Consider the following 21,393-nt stretch of genomic DNA (forward strand, 5'->3'; position numbering starts at 1 on the left):
TGCTTATACTCATATTTAAACTAAGGGGTGGAGTTTCTACAAGTTATCGTTCACTTAACAGTGTCTCATTGACTGACTGAACATGACCACATTGTCAAAGACCGCTCTTCTGACTACACAACACTACAAAGAGGCAGGAATTGGTCATCTAAAGTTAAATTACAATCTCCGTTCCAAATTAAGGCACACTGTAGACCTGCCAACAAAAACCTGGACAAAGAGAAGGAACATCTAGGAAAGATATATAAACCAAGACCGAGCTCCTATAGACAAAGCTTCTGAAAATGTTGAAAAGAGGCACAGTTGAACGGACAGAAGAGGTAATAATTGAAGAAAGAGGACACTGGGGCAGCAAAGCGGAATTTCTCCTGGCTGTGGCTGGGAACGTTGTCGGCCTCGGCAACGTGTGGCGATTTCCATACCTCTGCTACAAAAATGGAGGGGGTGAGTCTGTCTGTTGAGAACAACTGATTTGCAAAAGGTTTTTTAAAATGTTTAACCCGTCATGATTCATTCAAGGTATTAGTGATGCTTTGTGTACATTCAGGTGCGTTCCTGTTGCCATACCTGATATTTGTGGCAACGTGTGGCGTACCCCTCTTCCTTTTGGAGACTGCCATGGGACAGTACACCCAGGAAGGGGGGGTCACCTGCTGGAGGAAGCTGTGTCCACTGGCCGAAGGTAAATTCATACATGGGCAACACCGGGCAACTAGGCGGGTGGCGACCCCCCAGCCCGGGGGCCACATGCAGCCCCCACCTCCACCAACCCATTTTGGGCGGGAACCCCTTTTGGTGTTAGCATTATGTTATGCTTTAGCTATTGAAAAATAGCAGATCTACAAGCTCATAGCGCGCCACTCGGTGGCGCGCTATGAGCTTGTAGATCTGCTATTTTTGAAAAATCGAAGAAAGACTGACATAGAAACATAGCTTTTTCAGAAAACTGTCAGGATGTAGAAGACATTTTTAGAATCTGATCTCAGGTCAAAATGGGTTGTGGACTGCAGGACGTTAATATCTCAATACCGACATATTATTGCTTTCAGCTGTTACAATTCCAAACATGCAAACACAACCCGCTTTAATTACTTCAGTCTCTATTAGTGACTTAATGACTAGTATTAAAATGTTAGTCTTTTTTCTATGTCCAATGTATTTGTATTTAAGTTCATAAGGTTGACATGACCATTGACAAGATACGTTTAACTTTGAATTTGAAATAAAATAAAATTTTACTTTCCAGGATTCCAATTTAAATATAGCGGATCTTTGCTAGAATATTAGTAGGGCAATTATGAAAAAAAGTGTGTGGAAATATAGTGGCCCTCTCCACCATCAAAGTTGCCCACCCCGCTTGTAATTCATAGCGATATAGCACCAATTTGCGACATCTACCATGTTGTTTTCCACAGTCAAGATGGAAAGGGATTTGATGGTGGTGACATTGATGGTGGTGACATTGATGGTGGTCAAGGCATAAAAGTGAAATTTTTGTCTTTAGGTCACACTGGCTAAAAAAAAAATCACAAACCACTTCACCCTTTAACCAGCCAATTGGACTCACAGAATGGAATAGGACATTATGCTTCCCAGGGGGGCTTCATGGTCAATTAAAAAAGTCCAACAGCAATAGCAAACATTTTAACTTGGTACCTTTGTAATTCCGTAGTATTGGAGCCAATATAGTTAAACTAAAATAAATTGGGAATGTAAACTGAATTCTAAATACATAACTTAAATAACTAGTAAAACCATTACGTTAATGTTCGCATGGTACCCGGTAAACATTGACAACACAGTAGCTATGGACTCACTGCCCTCAAGATGGCATTCTTTGGTACATTTAAAACAAATTAATATTTAAACAAGTTCTCTACTGTGTCACTGAAGATCTTCTATAAGGCATAGCCTATACACACGCGCGCGCGTGCACATGCATGTATTTGTTTTAACTGAATTGCTGCAGATTTGTATTGCAATCAGTGCAAAACTAATGCACATAATACATTTTACATTCCCATGTCTATACATTTCCATATGTATTTTCTGTTCTGTCTTATTTGCCAAATCTTGTATAATTTGGTTGTTTTATATCTTATGGCCTATACCAACTCCATTTAAGTGTATGTGCAAAGCCGACGACCTGTCAAAATGATAAATACATTTTGCCCAACAGGTATAGGCTATGCAGGGCAGCTGATTCTCTTCTACAGCTGTATGTGTTACATTATTATTTTGGCCTGGGGGTTGTTGTACCTCGTCTTATCCTTCAACTCCCAGCTCCCCTGGGCTAGTTGTAACAACCTCTGGAACACAGGTAAGACTGTACTGTAGTCTCTCAATGTTTTACACAAACTGAGGCTATGCATATAGCCCCATATAACAGATATTATAACATAATATCACTTGAAAGCCTGTCTGATCCGATCTACATCCGCCCAGTTACATTCTGGGTGGGAACCCCTTTGTGTTTTAAGCATTATGTTACACTTTAGCTATTGAAAAAGAGCAGATCTACAAGCTCATAGCGCGGCACTCGCTTTCAGAGCGAACGTTTTGACTCAAATCTTTGCTTCCGAGGGGTTCCTGGAACAACATATTTTCAGATGGGGGGGTCGGTGCCCATGCCCAAATACAGATACTTTTTGGGGTCCTTGACATGAAATATTGAGCACCACTGATATAGAAACAGGTATCTCAGAAAACTGTCAGAATATAGAATACATTTTTTACATTTCGACGTCAGGCCTAAATGGGTGTGTTACAAGCCCATTCTTGTGTTTTGTGAGCGCAATGTCATAATTAGTAGAACTGTTACACACTAATTAAATAAAAAAGGTAATCACTAATTACTAATGTAAAACAAGTAACGCATGTATATTATTAAAACACATTCAACCATAGAACTGCTTAAATCCTGCAGTGTCTGCGATTAATTAACACATCAATCAAAGCTCCTCAAATGTCACTTTCATTAAAGGTATATTCAGTGATTTCACTTAATTCAAATATCACTTATTTTTTCTTATTTTTCAGTGGTGTAAACCACTCCTACAACTGGCTTTGTTAGTTGAGTGGTGTAAACAACTCCTACAACTGGCTTTGTTAGTGCAGAAAAAATGAGCATGGTTGCTATGTTCACCCTGTTCACCCGGGTGTGATTTCATTACGTCAGACATGATTTCATTACGTCAGACAGGCTATACCTTACACCACTCAGTTCACACGGGTGTGATTTTTTGTTTGGTTTGGGTGGCAAAGCCTTCATCCAATCAGGATGAGAGGGGCCTTCCTCCAATCATGATCGAGTGGGGCGGGCCTTGGTGCACATGCTGTTGGTCTTTGTACTTCCCCCACTGTAGAGCGTGTGCATGTGCACATCTTGTTACCGGGTGGACCGGGTATTTTTCCAAATCACCCAAATCACTGAATGCTTCTTTAAATAAAAGTGCACTATAAATAAATAAAAGATTGAAATGATCATTAACACTATCACCATAATTTATTATGATAACCAAGTTAAACATTTTCTCTCTACTCCACCAGATAATTGTGTACACTTCTCGTCACAAAATGGTTCCAACAAATGGGCTAACCTTACCAACACCACCTCTGCTGCCACAGAATTCTGGGAGTATGTTTATATAAAGGAAGATTATAGATTAACAAACAAAACCAATTTGCATTCTGTTCCTGCTACTTTGCACTACAGGCCCAGATTTGCACACTGTGATTACTATAGAGCTGAACTTATATTTTGGGCGGGAACCCCTTTTGGTGTTTTAAACATTATGTTATAATTTAGCTATTGAAAAATAGCAGATCTACAAGCTCATAGCGCGCCACCAAGTGGCACGCTACGAGCTTGTAGGTCTGCTATTTTTGAAAAATCGAAGAACGACATAGCTTTTTCAGAAAACTGTCAGGATGTAGAAGACATTTTTAGAATCTGATCTCAGGTCAAAATGGGTTAAAAAAAAACAAGTAACTTGTAATGCCTCTATTAGAAATCAAAACTGTATGCCGATACATCCAACATGCGCTTTAATTTGGAGGATCGTTGAAGAGTATGCATTTAATTGTGACTGTGACAAATTACTTAAAAGTGGTGAAATTGATGGAAGTATACAGGAAACTATTGCTATTATTAGTAGAGGCTTTCACGATCTATCGGCCATTTCAGACACTTTAAATGCATCCCTTCTTTGTACAATCTGTCTTTCTGTCTGTCCAGGCGACGAGTGCTGGCCATCTCAGGAGGTATTGAAGAGGTGGGCAGCATCAGATGGGAGATTTTGTTATGCCTCGTTGCTATGTGGACAATCTGCTACTTTTGTATTTGGAAAGGAGTCCGGTCAACTGGAAAGGTATTTTGTGCCCAATACATACTGTATTTCTGCCACTGTATTGACTATTAAAACCCATTTTGGGCGGGAACCCCTTTTGGTGTTAGAATTATGTTATGCTTTAGCTATTGAAAAATAGCAGATCTACAAGCTCATAGCGCGCCACCGAGTGGCGCGCTACGAGCTTGTAGGTCTGCTATTTTTGAAAAATCGAAGAACCACTGACATAGAAACATAGCTTTTTCAGAAAACTGTCAGGATGTAGAAGACATTTTTAGAATCTGATCTCAGGTCAAAATGGGTTAAAATGTAGAAGGACACACCTTTTAGTAGATCCTAACGACCTATTATCATTTCCAGGTGGTGTATTTCACCGCTACCTTCCCCTATGCAATGTTACTGATTCTTCTGATCCGTGGACTCACTCTGCCAGGGGCTCTACAAGGCGTTGTGTACTACCTCTATCCTGAACCCTCACATCTCCTCAACCCACAGGTAGAAGATTTAGGATCTGAACCGGTGAACCGTAACATCTCACCAACCCACAGGTAGATTAGGATCTGAACCGGTGAACCGTAACATCTCACCAACCCACAGGTAGAGTAGGATCTGAACCCTCACATCTCACCAACCCAGGCTTCCCCTCCCCTGGCTGGTTAAGACTGAGTCTGACTAACCTCGCCCCACCAGGCTTTCCACCTCGGAGGAAAGCTTGGTCTCTGTTCCAAAAGTGCTGTGACAACCGGTCTGGAATGGACGATATCGTTATGTTGTAGTATTGTTTTGTAGTCATCAAGCAGGAACAATCAAACGGAACTTATTTTTCCCTCAAACCGGAAGAATAACAATAAAAGCTCTCGTAGCCTACGTAGCTTTTATTAAGAAAAATCGGTTTGAGGGAAAAGGAAGTTCCGGAAGATTGATGACTACAAAACAATACTATAACATGACGTAACGATATCATCCGCTCCCGACCGGTTCATATACCCGAAATGGAATGGTGCCCAGGCTAGAGTCTGACATACATGGACGGTTAAGACTGAGGTTAGGGTTATGGTTAGCCCCTCTCGGTACCCCCGTAAAGTTTCTGACATTTGGATGTTTACGTCTTTACGGAGGGTCCCTTTGCATCTATCTCACGCAAAATGGTATACAGACGTACATACCTTCGGAAGCGGCCGTGCTGCGGCCTTTGGGTGGGTGTGAGATGTTGCTGAGCTGAGACAGAGTAGATCAGAGGCAGGAACGTAGGGACGCGCAGCTAGCCAGCCCCGGTGCTGGAGGCGGTACAATGGGATGTCAATAAGGAAGTCAAGGAAGGAAGAGAGAATTTCAGACCAGCCAAAACGGTCAAACAAATACTTAACGGCTTCTGCGCCAAAGGAAAATTCGCTGAGGTTTCCGTTGTCTCCTATAGCAGATATATGCTTCTTTTGAAACATCTCACACCCACCCAAAGGCCGCAGCACGGCCATTTCCGAAGGTATGTACGCCTGTATACCATTCCGCGTGAGATAGATGCAAAGGGACCCTCCGTAAAGACGTAAACATCCAAATGTCAGAAACTTTACGGGGGTACCGAGAGGGGCTACTGTAGGTTATGGTTTGGGGTAGGGTTAGTAATGTATAACTGACATAAAGTACATATGATCACCTGTACTATGTATGTCAAAAGCCGTTGAGGGCTGATTTCGCCCCCGTGCTCAATGTTTTTCAGACCGAAGACCCCTCACTCAGCTGAGATAGAGATGAAGCACTACATATTGTATAAAAAAAATCACACTTGTGTGAAGTGAGGGGCGCTCTTATCATACACCGATCATCACATTCCGTGCTCAGCCAATCAAATTATCACATTCCGTGGTACGCAAACACACAAAGCTGGGCATATGGGGCTAAAAAAACAAAATACATGGATGAACCTGGGACGTATCCTCAGTGATGTATCCCAAGGTCATCAGGGTTTCGGGTCTCCCAACATCATACCCCTCACTCAGGTGACCCAGCCGGGGTGATCAAGTCCCGACTTACGTCCCAGTAGCTACCCTCGATCAGTCCCATTAGGGAAAAACCAGGGCCACACAATCCGTTCCTCCCGAACTACTCTGCCGGGACTGGGAGGTACCATTCTGGCGCGTGGAAGGACTAGGCTCTGTGGGTTGACTCCTGTCCGGGCCCCTCCTACGTCTCACCAGGTCAGGCCCTGTGCGTTGCACCAGACTCCCAGCACCAGGCACTTTATTCAGGAATGGCTAAATTGTGATTTCTCATAGATTAATAGATAGCGTCATAGACTTGTATTTTCAGACATTTAAACACATGAACCGGGTCAATACTTAGTAAACTTGACCTTTCACTCTGTACTTGGTCTGCTCTTTTCCCCCTCCCCAGTCCCACCAAACCTCTTTGCCAAAAATAGCCGATCTACAAGCTCACAACTCCTCGTGCTGCAAGGCATTGTGAGCTTGTATATATCATATATGTATGTTTATCTGATTTAAACTTGACCAAACAAAAATAATGCACTTCAATTGATTGATTGATTGATTGAAATATGTATTAACAGTTTGCAGAATTACAGTACATTTCAAGCACAAACTCAATACAAAGGCTGTTAACTGTGAGTGGACGACCCAATTAAGCATTACACTTGTTTACAAGAGGGTCCACCATGTTCAATTCATCAAAACATTTAGAGATGTACAAATAGACACTTCTATATAGACAAAGAACAGAACAGGAATTCATCATAATGGAGGTAAAAAGGGAAAAGAAACATATACAGTGAGGGGAAAAAAAGGGGGAACAATCGATAGAAGTCAGAAAGTAAAAAGGCAATGCATTGCTCAAAAAGGGGGACAAAAAGTATATTCCTCACCAAACCTTCAAGTCAGGAGGCCACAGCTGGTTCGCCTTAATTTGTCCAAAAGCTCTGAAGGGATTCAGAGCTAAACCCTCAGAAATATTCCTTGACCAAACTTTTCTTCTTCCAGAGGTTTTCCGGACCCACTACTCTGTAGTTTGAGTCTCTTTGACAAACCACCACCAAACACTCTTTGTGATACCTGTCCTAAAATGGAATCCCTGGTCACTGCCTCACTTCCTGTACTTTTATAGTTACCTCACTTCCTGGAACTATTGCTAACATGCTTTTTCCCCACAGCTCCCCCTATGATCAAACCTTGTCAACAGAAAATGAATGACCATAGTATAACTACACAAAAACAAAATATCGTTTCCGTACACTAAATTTTGCAGTTACATATTCATATTCATATTTTAACCATACAGTCCCTTGTTATCATCACCTAATATGTTCTGTTTCATTTTCTTTCGATATTCATAACAGGACAGGAAATACATTTCTTCACACATTTATGTGGCGGTGTCATGTAGATCGGCTATTTTCGCCTAAAGTTCTCCTCGGAATAGTGTTGAAGTGGTTTATATAAAGAAGAAAATCCTATCACACAAAGATTTGGAGGCCCCCCCCCCTCATCCTGTAGTAGTAACTCTGAGGACCCCTAGGGGTCACGGACACCCCTGTTGAAGACCCCTCATTCTAAACATTGTTGCTGAATACCATAAATTCAAACATTATAGGCTGATTTCGGTCCATGTTAAGTAAAACATACTTTTACTTAAGTACTTTTTCCACCACTGCTTCATGCATGCGTCTCTCATTGCGACTGTAGCGCCCAAATCCTAAATTTGTGGCACTACTGGTTCGGCAACCAGTAGTGCCACAAATTTAGGATTTGGGAGCTACAGCGACCTTTGTATCAGAACCGGTGTGGATGGAATGCATCTCGCATCTCTCATTGTGACCTTTGTATTAAAACAGGTGTGGATGGAAGCCGTGGCCCAGATCTTCTTCTCTTACAGTGTAGGCGTGGGTTCCTTGACTGTTCTAGGGAGCTACAACACGTACAACAACAACTGCTACAGGCGAGTATGTTCGTTATCCATAGCAACGAAAAAAAGATCTGTCTAATACTGGTCCATAATAACTATAGGCCTGCTTGCTGTATGAACTGTGCTAAATGACCAAATGTAAGATGTCCAGAATACAGCTGTTGATGTGAATTATTGCAAGGTAAAATCTGAAGCTAAAGACTGTGTGTGTGTTTTTTTTATAATGTTTTTTACAGAGACTGCCTATATCTGTGTTTGCTGAACAGTGCCACTAGCATAGTAGCTGGATTTGCCGTCTTTTCAGTGCTGGGATTCATGGCTCACGAGCAGGGTGTTCCCATCGACAGAGTGGCAGAGTCAGGTACCGCAAGTCACAATGTTTTATGTTTTATGTCATAAACATAGAAAGATGTAATCCTTTTTCTACAGAAGTCATAATAATCCCATGTGTGTGTGGGATTATTCAAGAAACGACTCAGCGAAGCAGTAAGGAGTAGCAGCAGAAGGTCATTATATATGCAGAGATTCAAATAGGGTGCATTTTGCATCCCAAAACGCAGTTTATAGTTAAGGGACGCAATAAAACAACGACCACCCACGGGATGCACTACTGTACTACTGTACTGTTTTCTATTCTAGTTTATTTTGCTAGCTTTAGTTATAATAATCATTTCTTCTTCTGTTTTCTACATGAATATAACCACATTATAACCATATAAAATGAAATTGGAGTTAAATGCTGCAATTTGTAAAAATGACAAATATGACTCCTAACATCGTTGAAGTGGGACTCATAAAATGTCCCTGTATGGGACTCATCTAAAAGACCATCCCTGCATCCCGGGACGCATTACATTGAAAACCTATTTACATCACTGTATATATGTATTCTCTGTGAGTTGGTTAGGGGTTATCATGCCAGCTGACTGTAACTGCCACTGTGCCTGCTGAATTGGCACTGCATGCCAGCGACCTCCTCACTGCTGAAGGAACTCACCATGTCAAACGTGAAATAAACTCTGCTGCCAAAACGCTGTTGTTGCTGGTGATGTCTGACCTTGTCCACGTCAACATTCCCACCCGGTCTCTTAGGTCTGCCTCCTCCATCACTCTGAAAGTCCTCCCAGCCCGTCTCTCCACCATGGGGTCAAGAGCCTTCAGCCGCTCTGCCCCTCAACTCTGGAACTCCCTCCCCCCTGATATTAGAAACATGGACTCTATCACCATTTTCCAATCTCACCTCAAAACCCACCTGTTTAGGCAGGCATATGGCTGACCTCTGCTGCAAGCTGTACCTTAGCTATGTTTTGCTTTTAACTATGTTTGTATAAACTGTTTTAACCTGTTGTACGGCGACCTTGAGTGCCCTGAAAGGCGCCTTATAAATAAAATGTATTATTATTATTATTATTTAGTAGAATTCAGTTCTGAGGAGACACTGTCTGGGCTGTGCAGCCCTGTTGCATCAGGCCTTGGCTGAGGCTCAGATGCATACACCGGACCGGCTCATGGTCGGATAACATTGTGCAATGACAAAATGGTAATGATCTACTACACAGTGTTTCTGTTTCTGTTGTTCAGGTCCAGGTCTGGCCTTCATTGCGTACCCTCAGGCAATAGCCATGATGCCCCTACCTCAGCTCTGGGCTGTCTGTTTCTTTTTCATGATCATTCTCTTGGGTCTGGATACACAGGTGAGCTAGGTGATATACAAATGGACGACTACATTTGATACTGAAATATATGTGGGTCATAGTGGTTTCTGTGAAATCACTTTAACCTACCGGTATATGCAAAAATAAGAACTGCAAAATGTTGTGGTTTTCGGCTAGTGACTTTTGTTGTTGTTGTGAAACACCCCTTTATATTGTATGTCAGTAATTAGAATAAGATGCATCATTAATAGGCATAGGATAGGCATTAATAAGGATTAGATCTCTCCGGCGTGGAAACAAGCCAACATCTTGTCCCACTAGCCTAAAAGGGCATCACTTCTTGGCCCGGGGGAGTTTTGGTCATCAGGCAGAGCAGAGCAGAGTACTGACTGCTACGTTGAGCTATTAATAACCCCAATGATTTTGTTGAACCCATACTCAAATACTGGTGTGTTGAGAAGCCAAAAGCAGGACAGTAGCATATAACCCATGGCTGGGTCAATACAGGTGAACAGAAGAGAACAGACCACACAAACACACTGACATGATGCGACACCAAACAATAAGGTCCTTGCAGACCGATGCGTTTTTAGGCAAACGCATCAGTCTGCAAGGACCTTATGAATATTAACCCCTCAAGGACTGACTGGGGAACAAGACTGATGTACACATAGCCTTGGAAGCGTTCCTTTTCGGCTTCATGATCCGGTCGAGAGCGGATGGTAATTTACATCATGTTGTAGTCACTGATTTGTAGTCATCAAGCAGGAAACCACAAGCCGGAATTAGAAGTACCCAAAATGATATGTTGGGATCACATCGTTGTCACTTAGCTCTGCTCTGACTATTGCGTGGATTCAGAGCATGAACAGAGCTACCACACAGCAGAACAAAAGCTTTGTTTTCTGCCAATTTTAGTAATTTCACAACTTTTAAAAACAATCCAATAGCCATAACTCATAACTTTGGACTTTTTTGGAACAGATACGATCCACGAGGATTGGGAGAAGAGACGGGAGGACTATAGGTTTTTGTCTGTCTGTTCTTTTCGTGGGGTGTGCTGTGTGCCCTCATCCGCTATCACACACAGAATCCTTTAGCCTGTTTGAGTTTTTATTCATCTTGATGGACCAGTACAAAAAAACAAAAAAAAACATACATACATACATACATACATACATACATACATACATACATACATACATACATACATACATACATACATACATACATACATACATACATACATACACATACATACATACATACATACATACATACATACATACATACATACATACATACATACGTCACTCATTCTTGAGATAAGGGACAAAACCTTTTTCAAATCAGATTTTATTTTATTTTAAGAACCATTAAAATGAAATGGATGTATTTGTAGACACAGGTCTCAACTACCAATCTTGAGAAGGAACAGGTTTTTCGCATAACATTTATTTCTAAAATGGGACATTTATGCACTTTATAACTGATTTATGTCAACTCCGTCAGACACACTAAAATCCCTTTTATTTGAATTTGATAATTTCAACAATACTATAAAGTCCTCAGTTATCTTATAATGGCTTTTAGTAGTCAAGTTAAGTAATACAATTAATTTAATATTGTTTTATTCCAATATCACACTATTATGAAATATCCCATTTCTCAAATCCTTAATTTTCAACCTTTACTTTCAATATTATAACATAAAAACCATGTTAAAAAAAATAAAAAGCATCATTAAGTAGTATTTCAGTTGGTGTTTCAATACATAAGCACAAAATATTTGACATTGAATCATCTATTTCTTTGGAAATTAACAAAAACATCATGTGACCAACATCTGACGGAGTTGACGGACATCTGACGGAGTTGACAAGTTGAACTGATTTAGGTTCTAGACCACCTAGGATCTTGATTCTGGTAACTAATCCCACATTTTCAAGGATGAGGAATACAGTGGTACTATTTAGATTTGCCCTGTGACCATGGCAGCCATTTTTCAAAATGGCCGCCACCTGCTGTTACTTTACAATAACTCAAGTTCTACACCACCTAGGATCTTGATTCTGGTGACTAATCATACATTTTCAAGGATGTGGGATACATTGGTACTATTTAGATTTGTCCTGTGACCATGGTAGACATTTTTCAAAATGGCCGCCAACTTTCTGTTATTTCCCAATAACTCAAGTTCTACACCACCTAGGATCTTGATTCTGGTGACTAATACTACATTGTCAAGGATGAGGAATACAGTAGTACTATTTAGATTTATCCTGTGACAATGGCAGCCATTTTCAAAGATGGCGGACCTGCTATTATTTTACCAATTAGTCAGGGAATATTATCAGAATGTCAAATCTGGGAATACATTTCTTACCAAGAATTTTCTTGTTTGTAAAGGTGTCTACTAACATATCCCACATTGGTTTCTATTGAACCACCCTAGGGGAATTTTTGACAGCTGCTGAAAGTTGGGTACCATCAACAACCAATATAAGGCTAAATGTTCTAATTTTCATTATGCTTTAAGTAGCATGTGGTATGTCAAACGAGGGGGTTTTCATGATTCTGAATCCATTCCAAGCATTAGTTTTGCACGAAAAACACTCCTTGGGCTAAAAACGGCCATAGCCATCATCACAGATGTGATGAGGTAAGCACATTTGGGCACATTTGGGCAAGTGGCTATGGCCAAACTAGGGGGTCTATGGCCAAACTAGGGGTCAAACTCCTTGGGCTAAATTCGGCCATATCCACTTGCCCAAATGTGCCCAAATGTGCTGACCTAATCACATTTGTGATGACGGCTATGGCCGTTTTCAGCCCAATGAGTGTTTTTCGTGCATAGCTAATGCTTGGAATGCATTCAGAATCATGAAAACCCCCTAGTTTGACATGTCACATGCTATAAGCATAATTAACATTTTGCCTTATATTGGTTGTTAATGGTACCCCAACTTTCAGCAGCTGTCAAAAGTTCCCCTATAGGGTGGTTGAATATAAAGCAATGTGGGATATGTTAGTAGACACCCTTCCAAACACATTGGTGAAGAAAATTCTTGGTAAGGAATTTATTACCAGATTTTATTAATATCCCCATACTAAATAACGTTCTAATAATGTTCTAGACCACCTATAGACCCGACTTCACCAACAGAGACCCGGGTGACACCTAAACAACAAGTTTGGACAGCCCCACGAATTAGTGTTACGGAAAATAGCAAGTGTCTTGGAGGCAGCCAACATCTGTCGAGGCGATGGGGTGGCCTTTGAGAAGTTTGCGCTTCAAGTACAGTCGCTGGTAGGCATGCTAACAACCCTAGGCCCAGAGGGAGACACAGCACTTAGATGCGGCTCACAAGTTGCACGACTCCTCAACAAGCTGCCACCAGAGATAAGAGTTGAATTCCGCCGCACAATGCTCTGTGGCCCAGGAGCAACCAACACCCTGTTGGAGTTCTCGGAGTGGTTGAAGCACGAGTCCTAGCCATATAGCCTGTGCAAAGGCAAACACCTTGAAGTCCTGCTTGAGGTGAACAGTGAGCGAAAGACTCTGCCTCAACGGAAAACCTGAAGATCTGCCTTCAGAACTATCAGGCAGGATGTGCAGACACTGAAGGCATCAGTGTCGTTCTCTGTGTCCCCAGCATGTCAACCAAAGCAATGTTACCAAATCAAAGGAGCCTTCACCTCAAGTCACCTGGGGCTGGGTGAGCAATCGTATCCTGTATCTAGCCTCACAACTAAATACAGACACTTGGCCAGACTGCCGCTACAACGGTTTGAAAGGGTCAAACCCCTCATCCTGATTGGGGAAGACCACCCCACCTAATCACACCAACCAAACAATTGAGGTTGGGGCCTCCAGGTGGGCCAGCAGCCATCTGCACAAGACTGGGCTGGACCCTGCAGGAAAGCAATCTCCAGCCAAGACAATGTAAGAGCCCCAGAACACAGAGCTCATGAGGACGGAGAAACACTGGCAGGAGGCCACCAAGATACAACGCCCAAGAGACCCAGAGTGTGCCACCGCTCGCAGTAAGGACATCAACTGCTGCAGCAACGATGTCATGAAAGGCAAGTCTCTACCAAAAAAACCCTGAACCTAATCGGGGTGTCAAGAGACCAAAGTTTCTCCCCCACAGTTCCCTGCAGTGGCCAGTGAAGTCAAACTGTGCGTCTGTGCCTGAAAGGGACAAGTCAAAGGCCATAAAGCCCACCTACTGTAATGTCCTGTCAGTAGCAACTCAACCTGCACCTGAAATAAGCCCTGACCCCTCCCAGAGAAAGTTCATCCTTGAAAATGTAATGATTAGTCGCCAGATCCAAGATCCTTGGTGGTCTAAAACTTGAGTTATTGGTAAAATAACAGCAGGTTGGTGGCCATTTTGAAAAACAATGGCTTCCATGGTCACAGGACAAATCTAAATAGTACCACTGTATTCCTCATCTTTTAAAATGTATGATTACATTGATTAGTCACCAGAATCAAGATCCTAGGTGGTCTATAACTTGAATTATTGGTAAAATAACAGCAGGTTGGTGGCCATTTTGAAAAACAATGGCTGGCATGGTCACAGGACCAATCTAAATAGTACCACTGTATTCCTCATCTTTTAAAATGTATGATTAGTCACCAGAATCAAGATCCTAGGTGGTCTAAAACTTGAGTTATTGTAAAATAACAGCAGGTGGCGGCCATTTTGAAAAATGGCTGCCATGGTCATAGGGAAAATCTAAATTGTACCACTGTATCCCTCATCCTTGAAAATGTAATATTAGTCACCAGAATCAAGATCCTAGGTGGTGTAGAACTTGAGTTATTGTAAAATAACATCAGGTGGCGGCCATTTTGGAAGATGGCTGCCATGGTCACCACGAGACAAATCTGTGATGGCCCTATAGCCAAAAATGTTCCTTAAGGCATGCTCTAACTGTCTGGCAAATTAGAATACTTCCCATTATTCAAAAACTATCATTTTATTGTTTTGGGAACACTTTTGTCAACTCCGTCAGATACATGTCAACTCCGTCAGACACAAAACCTGATGGAGTTGACGTCTGACGGAGTTGACAAAATGGCATTTGTTTTCATCTTAACCCTCTGTAGTACAATTTATCCATTTAGTTTTTCTTCAGTTGTTAGCTAAACCTAACCCTAAACTAAAATACTAAACATTATTTTGGAATTCTTAACAAAGATCATAATAATGTCCTGACGGAGTTGACATGTAAAAGCTGTGACCACATTGATATCAACATTGTTTGTTTAAAATATCAAACAATTGAATGCTTGTCAGACCAGGTGCTCCACTGTTGCAACAAATATAAACAGGACTTGGAAAAGGAGTCTTCAGGCTAAATCTGTCGACAATATTTTCTGATTAATTTAAGACTTTCAAAAAACCTGACGGAGTTGACGGAGACGTGGGACACACATTTGATATGAGATATTTAATTTAATTAAAATTAACTGTGTATATTGTTTGCTATGTTGTTGACAATCTACTTTCATTTAGTATGTATATTTATGTGATTGTGACAGTATTATACACTGGCAGTTTGAAATTGTGACAACTTGCTGGGGACAGGCTAAATACAGGCCTTTTTGGGTACAGTGCCTGCTTTTAACTAATTTAGATGGCATATGAAAAAATATATAATGAAATTAATGGCATAATAATACACAACTGTATTACATTTAACTTTGCAAGTGCTTTTATTTTTATGAATTAATTTATTTTTAACATAAATAAGGCTCTTATGTGTGGGACATGTTTTTTCCACTTTTGTCCCTCATCTCAAGAATGAGTGACATACATACATACATACATACATACATACATACATACATACATACATACATACATCCCACTAAACCTGTGAAGTAATTGCTTCCCTATAGGCTTGTCTGAATTGTATGTGTCTTGAGGACCAACCAGGAGCTTGCAATGCTGTGCCCAAACTGACCACAATATTTTGGCTATTATTGTGAAATCTATACACCGTGACACAGAAGGACCATGTCAACCTAGCACACTTTCACAACCTTCACAACTTTCACCTCCATTTGGTGCCTGTGTGACAAACCCAAGGTCAAATATACGGTTGCATCTGATTTTCTGCTATCTGCTTTTTTTCTTTTTCTTTTTTTGGTGTATAAATCAGGCATTTAAAGTCATTATAGTCATTACATTTCATTCTCTCTCATTCTCATTGTGATTTATTTCAGTTCGTTGCAATGGAGGTGGTGATGACATCCATTACAGATATGTTTCCCACAGTACTGCGGAGGACAGGCCGACGGGAGATCTTCCTTCTCATATTCTGCGTCACATGCTTCTTCTCTCAGCTCCTGATGGTCACTGAGGTCACTATTTCTTATTATTATTATTATTGATAAAGGCCTATATATCACACAAGCTGGTAACAAGCTAACAATGCCTGCCTGTTGCCAATAAGGCCGTCATAGACATAGTAGCAAAGTGACCGTCACAAAATAAATCTAAATGCAATTTTAAAATGCCATTGGCAATATTGAGACATATAAATGTCCTCAACCCAATTAGGCCTGACGTCGAGATTTAAAACATGTCTTCTAAATTCTGACAGTTTTCTGAAATACCTATGTTTCTATGTCAGTGGTGCTCAATATTTCATGTCAAGGACCCCCAGAATTATCTGTATTTGGCTGCAGACCCCCATCTGAAAATGTGTTGTTCCAGAAGCAAGGATTTGAGTTAAAAAACGTTCGCTCTGAAAGAATATATTCAAACATTTGGGCCACATTTTCACGATTTTTCAAAAATAGCAGACCTACAAGTTCATGAGCTTGTAGATCTGCTATTTTTCAATAGCTAAAGTATAACAATGCTTTAAAACACCAAAAGGGGTTCCCGCCCAGAATGGGTTAAAGGTGGGAAGTGGGATAGAGAGGTTCAACGGGTGGCAGTGGCTCAGGGGTAGAATGGCCGGTAGAGCAGCCGGATGGGAACTGTGGGGTTCCCAGCTCGATCCCAGGCTCCCCAAGATTTAGTGTCGAAGTGTCCTTGACCAAGACCCTGAACCCCTAATTGCTCCTGGTGTTTCAGGTTGGTGCCTCGCATGGTTTCCTCCGCCGTCGGTGTGTGAATGGGTGAATGTAAAGCGTGTTGGATAAAAGTGCTATATAAATGCACCATTTACCATTTTCATAATAGTAGCAAAATTAAAAGCTTGCACGGTGGGTGACCAAAAGAAAGAAAACTAAAGCTCATATTCTCAACTACAACCCTGGGAAAGCTATTTTAACATTTCTATGTTAGGTTCAGGTGTGACACCAAACTAGAGAAAATGAACACACCTCATGTCTCTCTCTCGCCACCAGGGGGGGATGTATGTGTTCCAGCTAATGGACTACTATGCCTGCAATGGAGCCTGCCTTCTCTTTCTTGCTGTGTTTGAGTCCCTGGCTTTGGGCTGGATATTTGGTGGGTATTCTTTTTTTAAATAATTTTTATCCCACGATTTTGCAACCCAGTTTTTTCACCCAGTGCCAATTATCTAATGTAATCCTGGGCGCTACACTTCCTCTGCCAACCTGGGGGGGCAGCGGACTGACCTCATGCCTCCTTCTATGCATGAGGAGTCCAAGCTGCTTCTTTTCACCTGACAGGGGGGAAATTCCCTGGCCGGACGTAGCGCGTGGAAGGAACACGTTATTCCGACCAGTTCCTTTCCCCTCCATCAGGCGCCCCGGCTGGCCAGGGGGAGGTAGTTTTAGAGACCAGGATTACTGCATGTTTTTGTGAGGGTACCTACCCTGGTGGGTATTCTATTTCAGAAATACATACATAATCCTTCACAAGCAAAGCGCAGTGTCCAAACTTTTCAACAGCTATTAAACCTCTGTCCATAACATAACGGCCCTGTACCAAATTTAATTCTGTTATCAGGAGCAGATCGTATGTGTGGCATCATACATGACATGACGGGTGTGCGCCCCAATCCCATGTTCAAACTCTGCTGGCTCTATCTCACCCCCTTGGTCTCTCTGGTGAGTTGAAGCAACATTATCTGTAGCTATAGTGGTTCACAACTGTGTGGTTCTGGACTGGTGGTGACAAAGACTACCCAGGCTGTGCTCTTTTAGCCTGCATGCTCTTTTTTTGAATAATGTCAGTCTTGCTTGGGAATGGCCCTTATCTATATTTTAAGTCACAAAAAAATCTAATCTAAAACAATTTTGTTTTTTGAGCGATGTGTGTCTGTCTCTGTGTCTGTCTGTCTGTATGTCTGAGCACGGATAGCTGCAACACCTAAAGTGGCCAGTAGAGTACAGCACAGAGTAAAGTCCTAAAAGTGGCACAGAGTACACTACAGTACGAGCCCTGGGCCGTTCCTGGGCTGTTCCGTGGAGCCCCCGGGGACCACCACACGGACCCCACGGGGACCCCCACATGGTAACTCTGTCATTTCTCGACCGTTTCGGACGTGCGGCGGCTCGCCGGAACCGGACACCTCCCCCCCCTGGGCGCGTTCTTGGGGGTCTGGATGTTCCGGGGACCCCCACACAGTAACTCTGTCATTTCTCTACCGCTTCGGACGCGGGCGGCTCGCTGGAACCGGGCCGGCACCCTGGGGCGCGTTCCTGGGGGTCTGGATGTTCCGGGGACCCCCGCACAGTACACTACAATACAGTACTGTAACTATAACAATAAATGTATAGTTGCACCACTCAGTTCACACAGGTGTGATTTCTTTTCTTATTTTTCAGATCTGTTTCATATGTTCCTTAGTGGAGTACCAGCCCCTGACTTTCAACCGTTGGTATGTCTATCCAGTATGGGCCTACGTTATGGGCTGGCTATTTGCGCTCTCCTCCATTGTGCTTATACCAGGGTGGGCACTGATGAAACTGGCCACTGGGCCAGGGACCCTCCGCCAGGTGAGAGAGTACAGAAGTTAGTAACATTTTGTAATAATTAATTTGAGATAGATACCTTGAATAATTAACATCGTGCCGATGCAGTCCCCAGCTGATTCAACTCAGCAACATTACCATTTTGTCATTTTTATTTGTGCCTGCCCTGCTAACTAAAGTCTTCAGAATGAATGTTATATGGCGATGAGGGCCTCAAGACTTGTTGCTTGTCTATAATTTTATGGCTAACTCATAACTCATTGAGCTATCTACCAAGGAAAATCATAAAACCCCAAATGCCATCTCAACAGCAATTTACTAGTAGTAAATGCTGTCACTCCACCTAGGAGCCTACAGGAATAAGTCAAATGCTGTCACTACTATTAGTAGAAAACAAACTGTTCACAAACATTGGCAACTAAGTCAATAATTACAAACAGACAGCATGTCTCCGTGAGAAGGAAATCAGAGGATGATTTGAATGTTGTTCTTTTAGCTACAGTGATGTAGCTAAAAGAACAAAAGAACAATCTTTCTTTGTTGAGCTCCCAAGATACTTGACCCAATGTTTCGACCCTAGCGTGTCTTCGTCAGGTATGCCCTAGTACGTGGCTACGTGCAAATATACATGTAGGGATGTACTATGTTACGCGTGCGTTGGAGTTGCAAACAAAGAGAACAAAGGTGCTTCTTCATTTTTCCATAAGATGGTGGATGACGTTGCAGGTCCCTACACTGTCTACAATAGATGGTTTTGCCCTACAACTGAAAAAAGATAGGCCTATCACCGTATACAGTCCGTCTCAAAAATGCAACGCTACTGTGTTGTTTGCATCACAAATATGTTTGTCTCAACTTAAGATGTTAGGTGGCCAAATCCTGGAGCTGCTCAATTTTCAGTGAATAATGGAACTCAACTCATTAGCCTGCCCTACACTCCTTGAATAACAAAAACAGTAGTATTGATTTTACTGAAAGTATGTCAGCACTTTTTAAGTGAGAATACATCACTTTTGTGGTAGGACAATGCTATCTCTATTTAGGGTGTCCAATGATCCCTGGGTCGGCGGTTCGAATCCCGGCTCCTCCTGTCTACATGTCGAAGTGTCCTTGGGCAAGACACTGAACCCTACATTGCCTCCAATGAGTCGGTTGGTGTGAGCTTGCCACCATTGGTGTGTGAATGTGGGAAGTGAGGACACTGGCGTTGACTGTTCGCCGCTTCACCTCCCAATGTATGAATGAATGAACCATTGTAAAGCACTTTGAGCACTTGGAAAAGTGCTATAAAAATGCAATTCATTATTATTATTATCTCACAAGCATATAGCCTCAATGCTACCTAGATAGAATAGATGAAAGACTATGCAACTATCGTTTTATGAGGCTATTGTGATTGATGGTTCCAGCGTAGTAGCCTATACACACCACTGAACAGCTCCAAATATGCAGACAGTATCAAAGGAGTCTACACTGGAAACTTGAAAGGACCATAGGCTACTGGTAATCTGGCATGCAGCTAATCCAAGACTACAACTCACAGTATTATTGACTCTACTGCTGACCAGTGGCAGTGACCAAAGCTGGCAAAGCATGATGTGACTTGTTTGATTTTCGTTTTGGGAGCCACTGCAGGATGACATTGATTTTAGTAAGCCTGCAGTATGAAAGAAATATACATGCAGACTTAAAACTAAAGCACAGATTGAGTTGAAAAATCCAGTCCCTCGAGGAAAGATTGATATTATTAGGAACAAAAGTCACAAGTCCATGTGTCTTATTAGCCACATATTGCTTCGCCGACCGTAACACGAATTTCATGGAATAATGGGTCATGTAAATTTTGTCTCTTTACTCATAGCGATTCCATTTGTTATGTGAGCCAGCCGACCTGCTGACCCAGAAGACAAATGCTCTGCTACACCACATGAGCTCAGAAGCAGAGATGGAAGCAAGAAATGGAAAGGGATAAGCTAATGAAAGTCTTGTGATTCCTGTGTGTGTATACCGCAATCCTGGATTCATCTTTTAATGATTGTCACTGTGCCATGCATGTGCCAAAGCAATTACCATGTATTAACTGCAAAATGGTAGTGTACGGTGATTCTGATGAAAATGTTAACTTTATTTACCCAGGACAGAAGCCACAGTATTTCTATTGGGTGTAAAAACATTTTATATGAAGTTATATTTTATTTTCCATTGATTAAAGCAACCTCTTTTTGAGCCAGAGAAATTGCCAGTCATGTAATGTTATTTGACTATCAGCAACTGATTGCCATCTGTTAACAATCAAGTAATTCGTCATTCAATTAGAAAACTCACACAACTTTATTTAGAGTCCATACTTGTCAAATCCATACATGTCAGGCCTTATTATGAGAATGTTTCATCATATTGAATAAAGGGAGTATACATTCAGTACAGTCAAAACACTGACTGTAGACTTTACTGTTGCCATCATGTTATTAGGTGACAAGCCAGTAGCTACAGTAAGTCTACCATTTTCTTGACAGATATTATGTAAATATCGAGAGAAAAACAACTGGAACCCTCTGATGAT

At 41.7% G+C, this 21,393-nt stretch overlaps 1 protein-coding gene across 1 annotated transcript; it reads left to right on the plus strand.

Moving 5' to 3' along the window:
* Positions 1 to 284: 284 nt before the first annotated feature.
* Positions 285 to 21,057, plus strand: LOC306932177 (sodium- and chloride-dependent GABA transporter 2; the record flags this gene model as incomplete). The annotated part of the gene is made up of 14 exons (XM_079513875.1): positions 285 to 444; positions 548 to 682; positions 2,180 to 2,320; positions 3,550 to 3,637; positions 4,238 to 4,370; positions 4,710 to 4,844; positions 8,194 to 8,297; positions 8,501 to 8,625; positions 9,846 to 9,958; positions 16,161 to 16,298; positions 17,295 to 17,397; positions 17,863 to 17,963; positions 18,684 to 18,854; positions 20,692 to 21,057. 14 exons carry the CDS (start codon positions 285 to 287, stop codon positions 20,800 to 20,802), a joined length of 1,758 nt encoding a protein of 585 aa, XP_079370001.1. The 3' UTR covers positions 20,803 to 21,057.
* Between the last annotated feature and the right edge of the window lie 336 nt (positions 21,058 to 21,393).

This window comes from Electrona antarctica (assembly GCF_951216825.1).
Source record: "Electrona antarctica genome assembly, chromosome: 11".
In the NCBI taxonomy this organism is placed as follows: domain Eukaryota; kingdom Metazoa; phylum Chordata; class Actinopteri; order Myctophiformes; family Myctophidae; genus Electrona; species Electrona antarctica.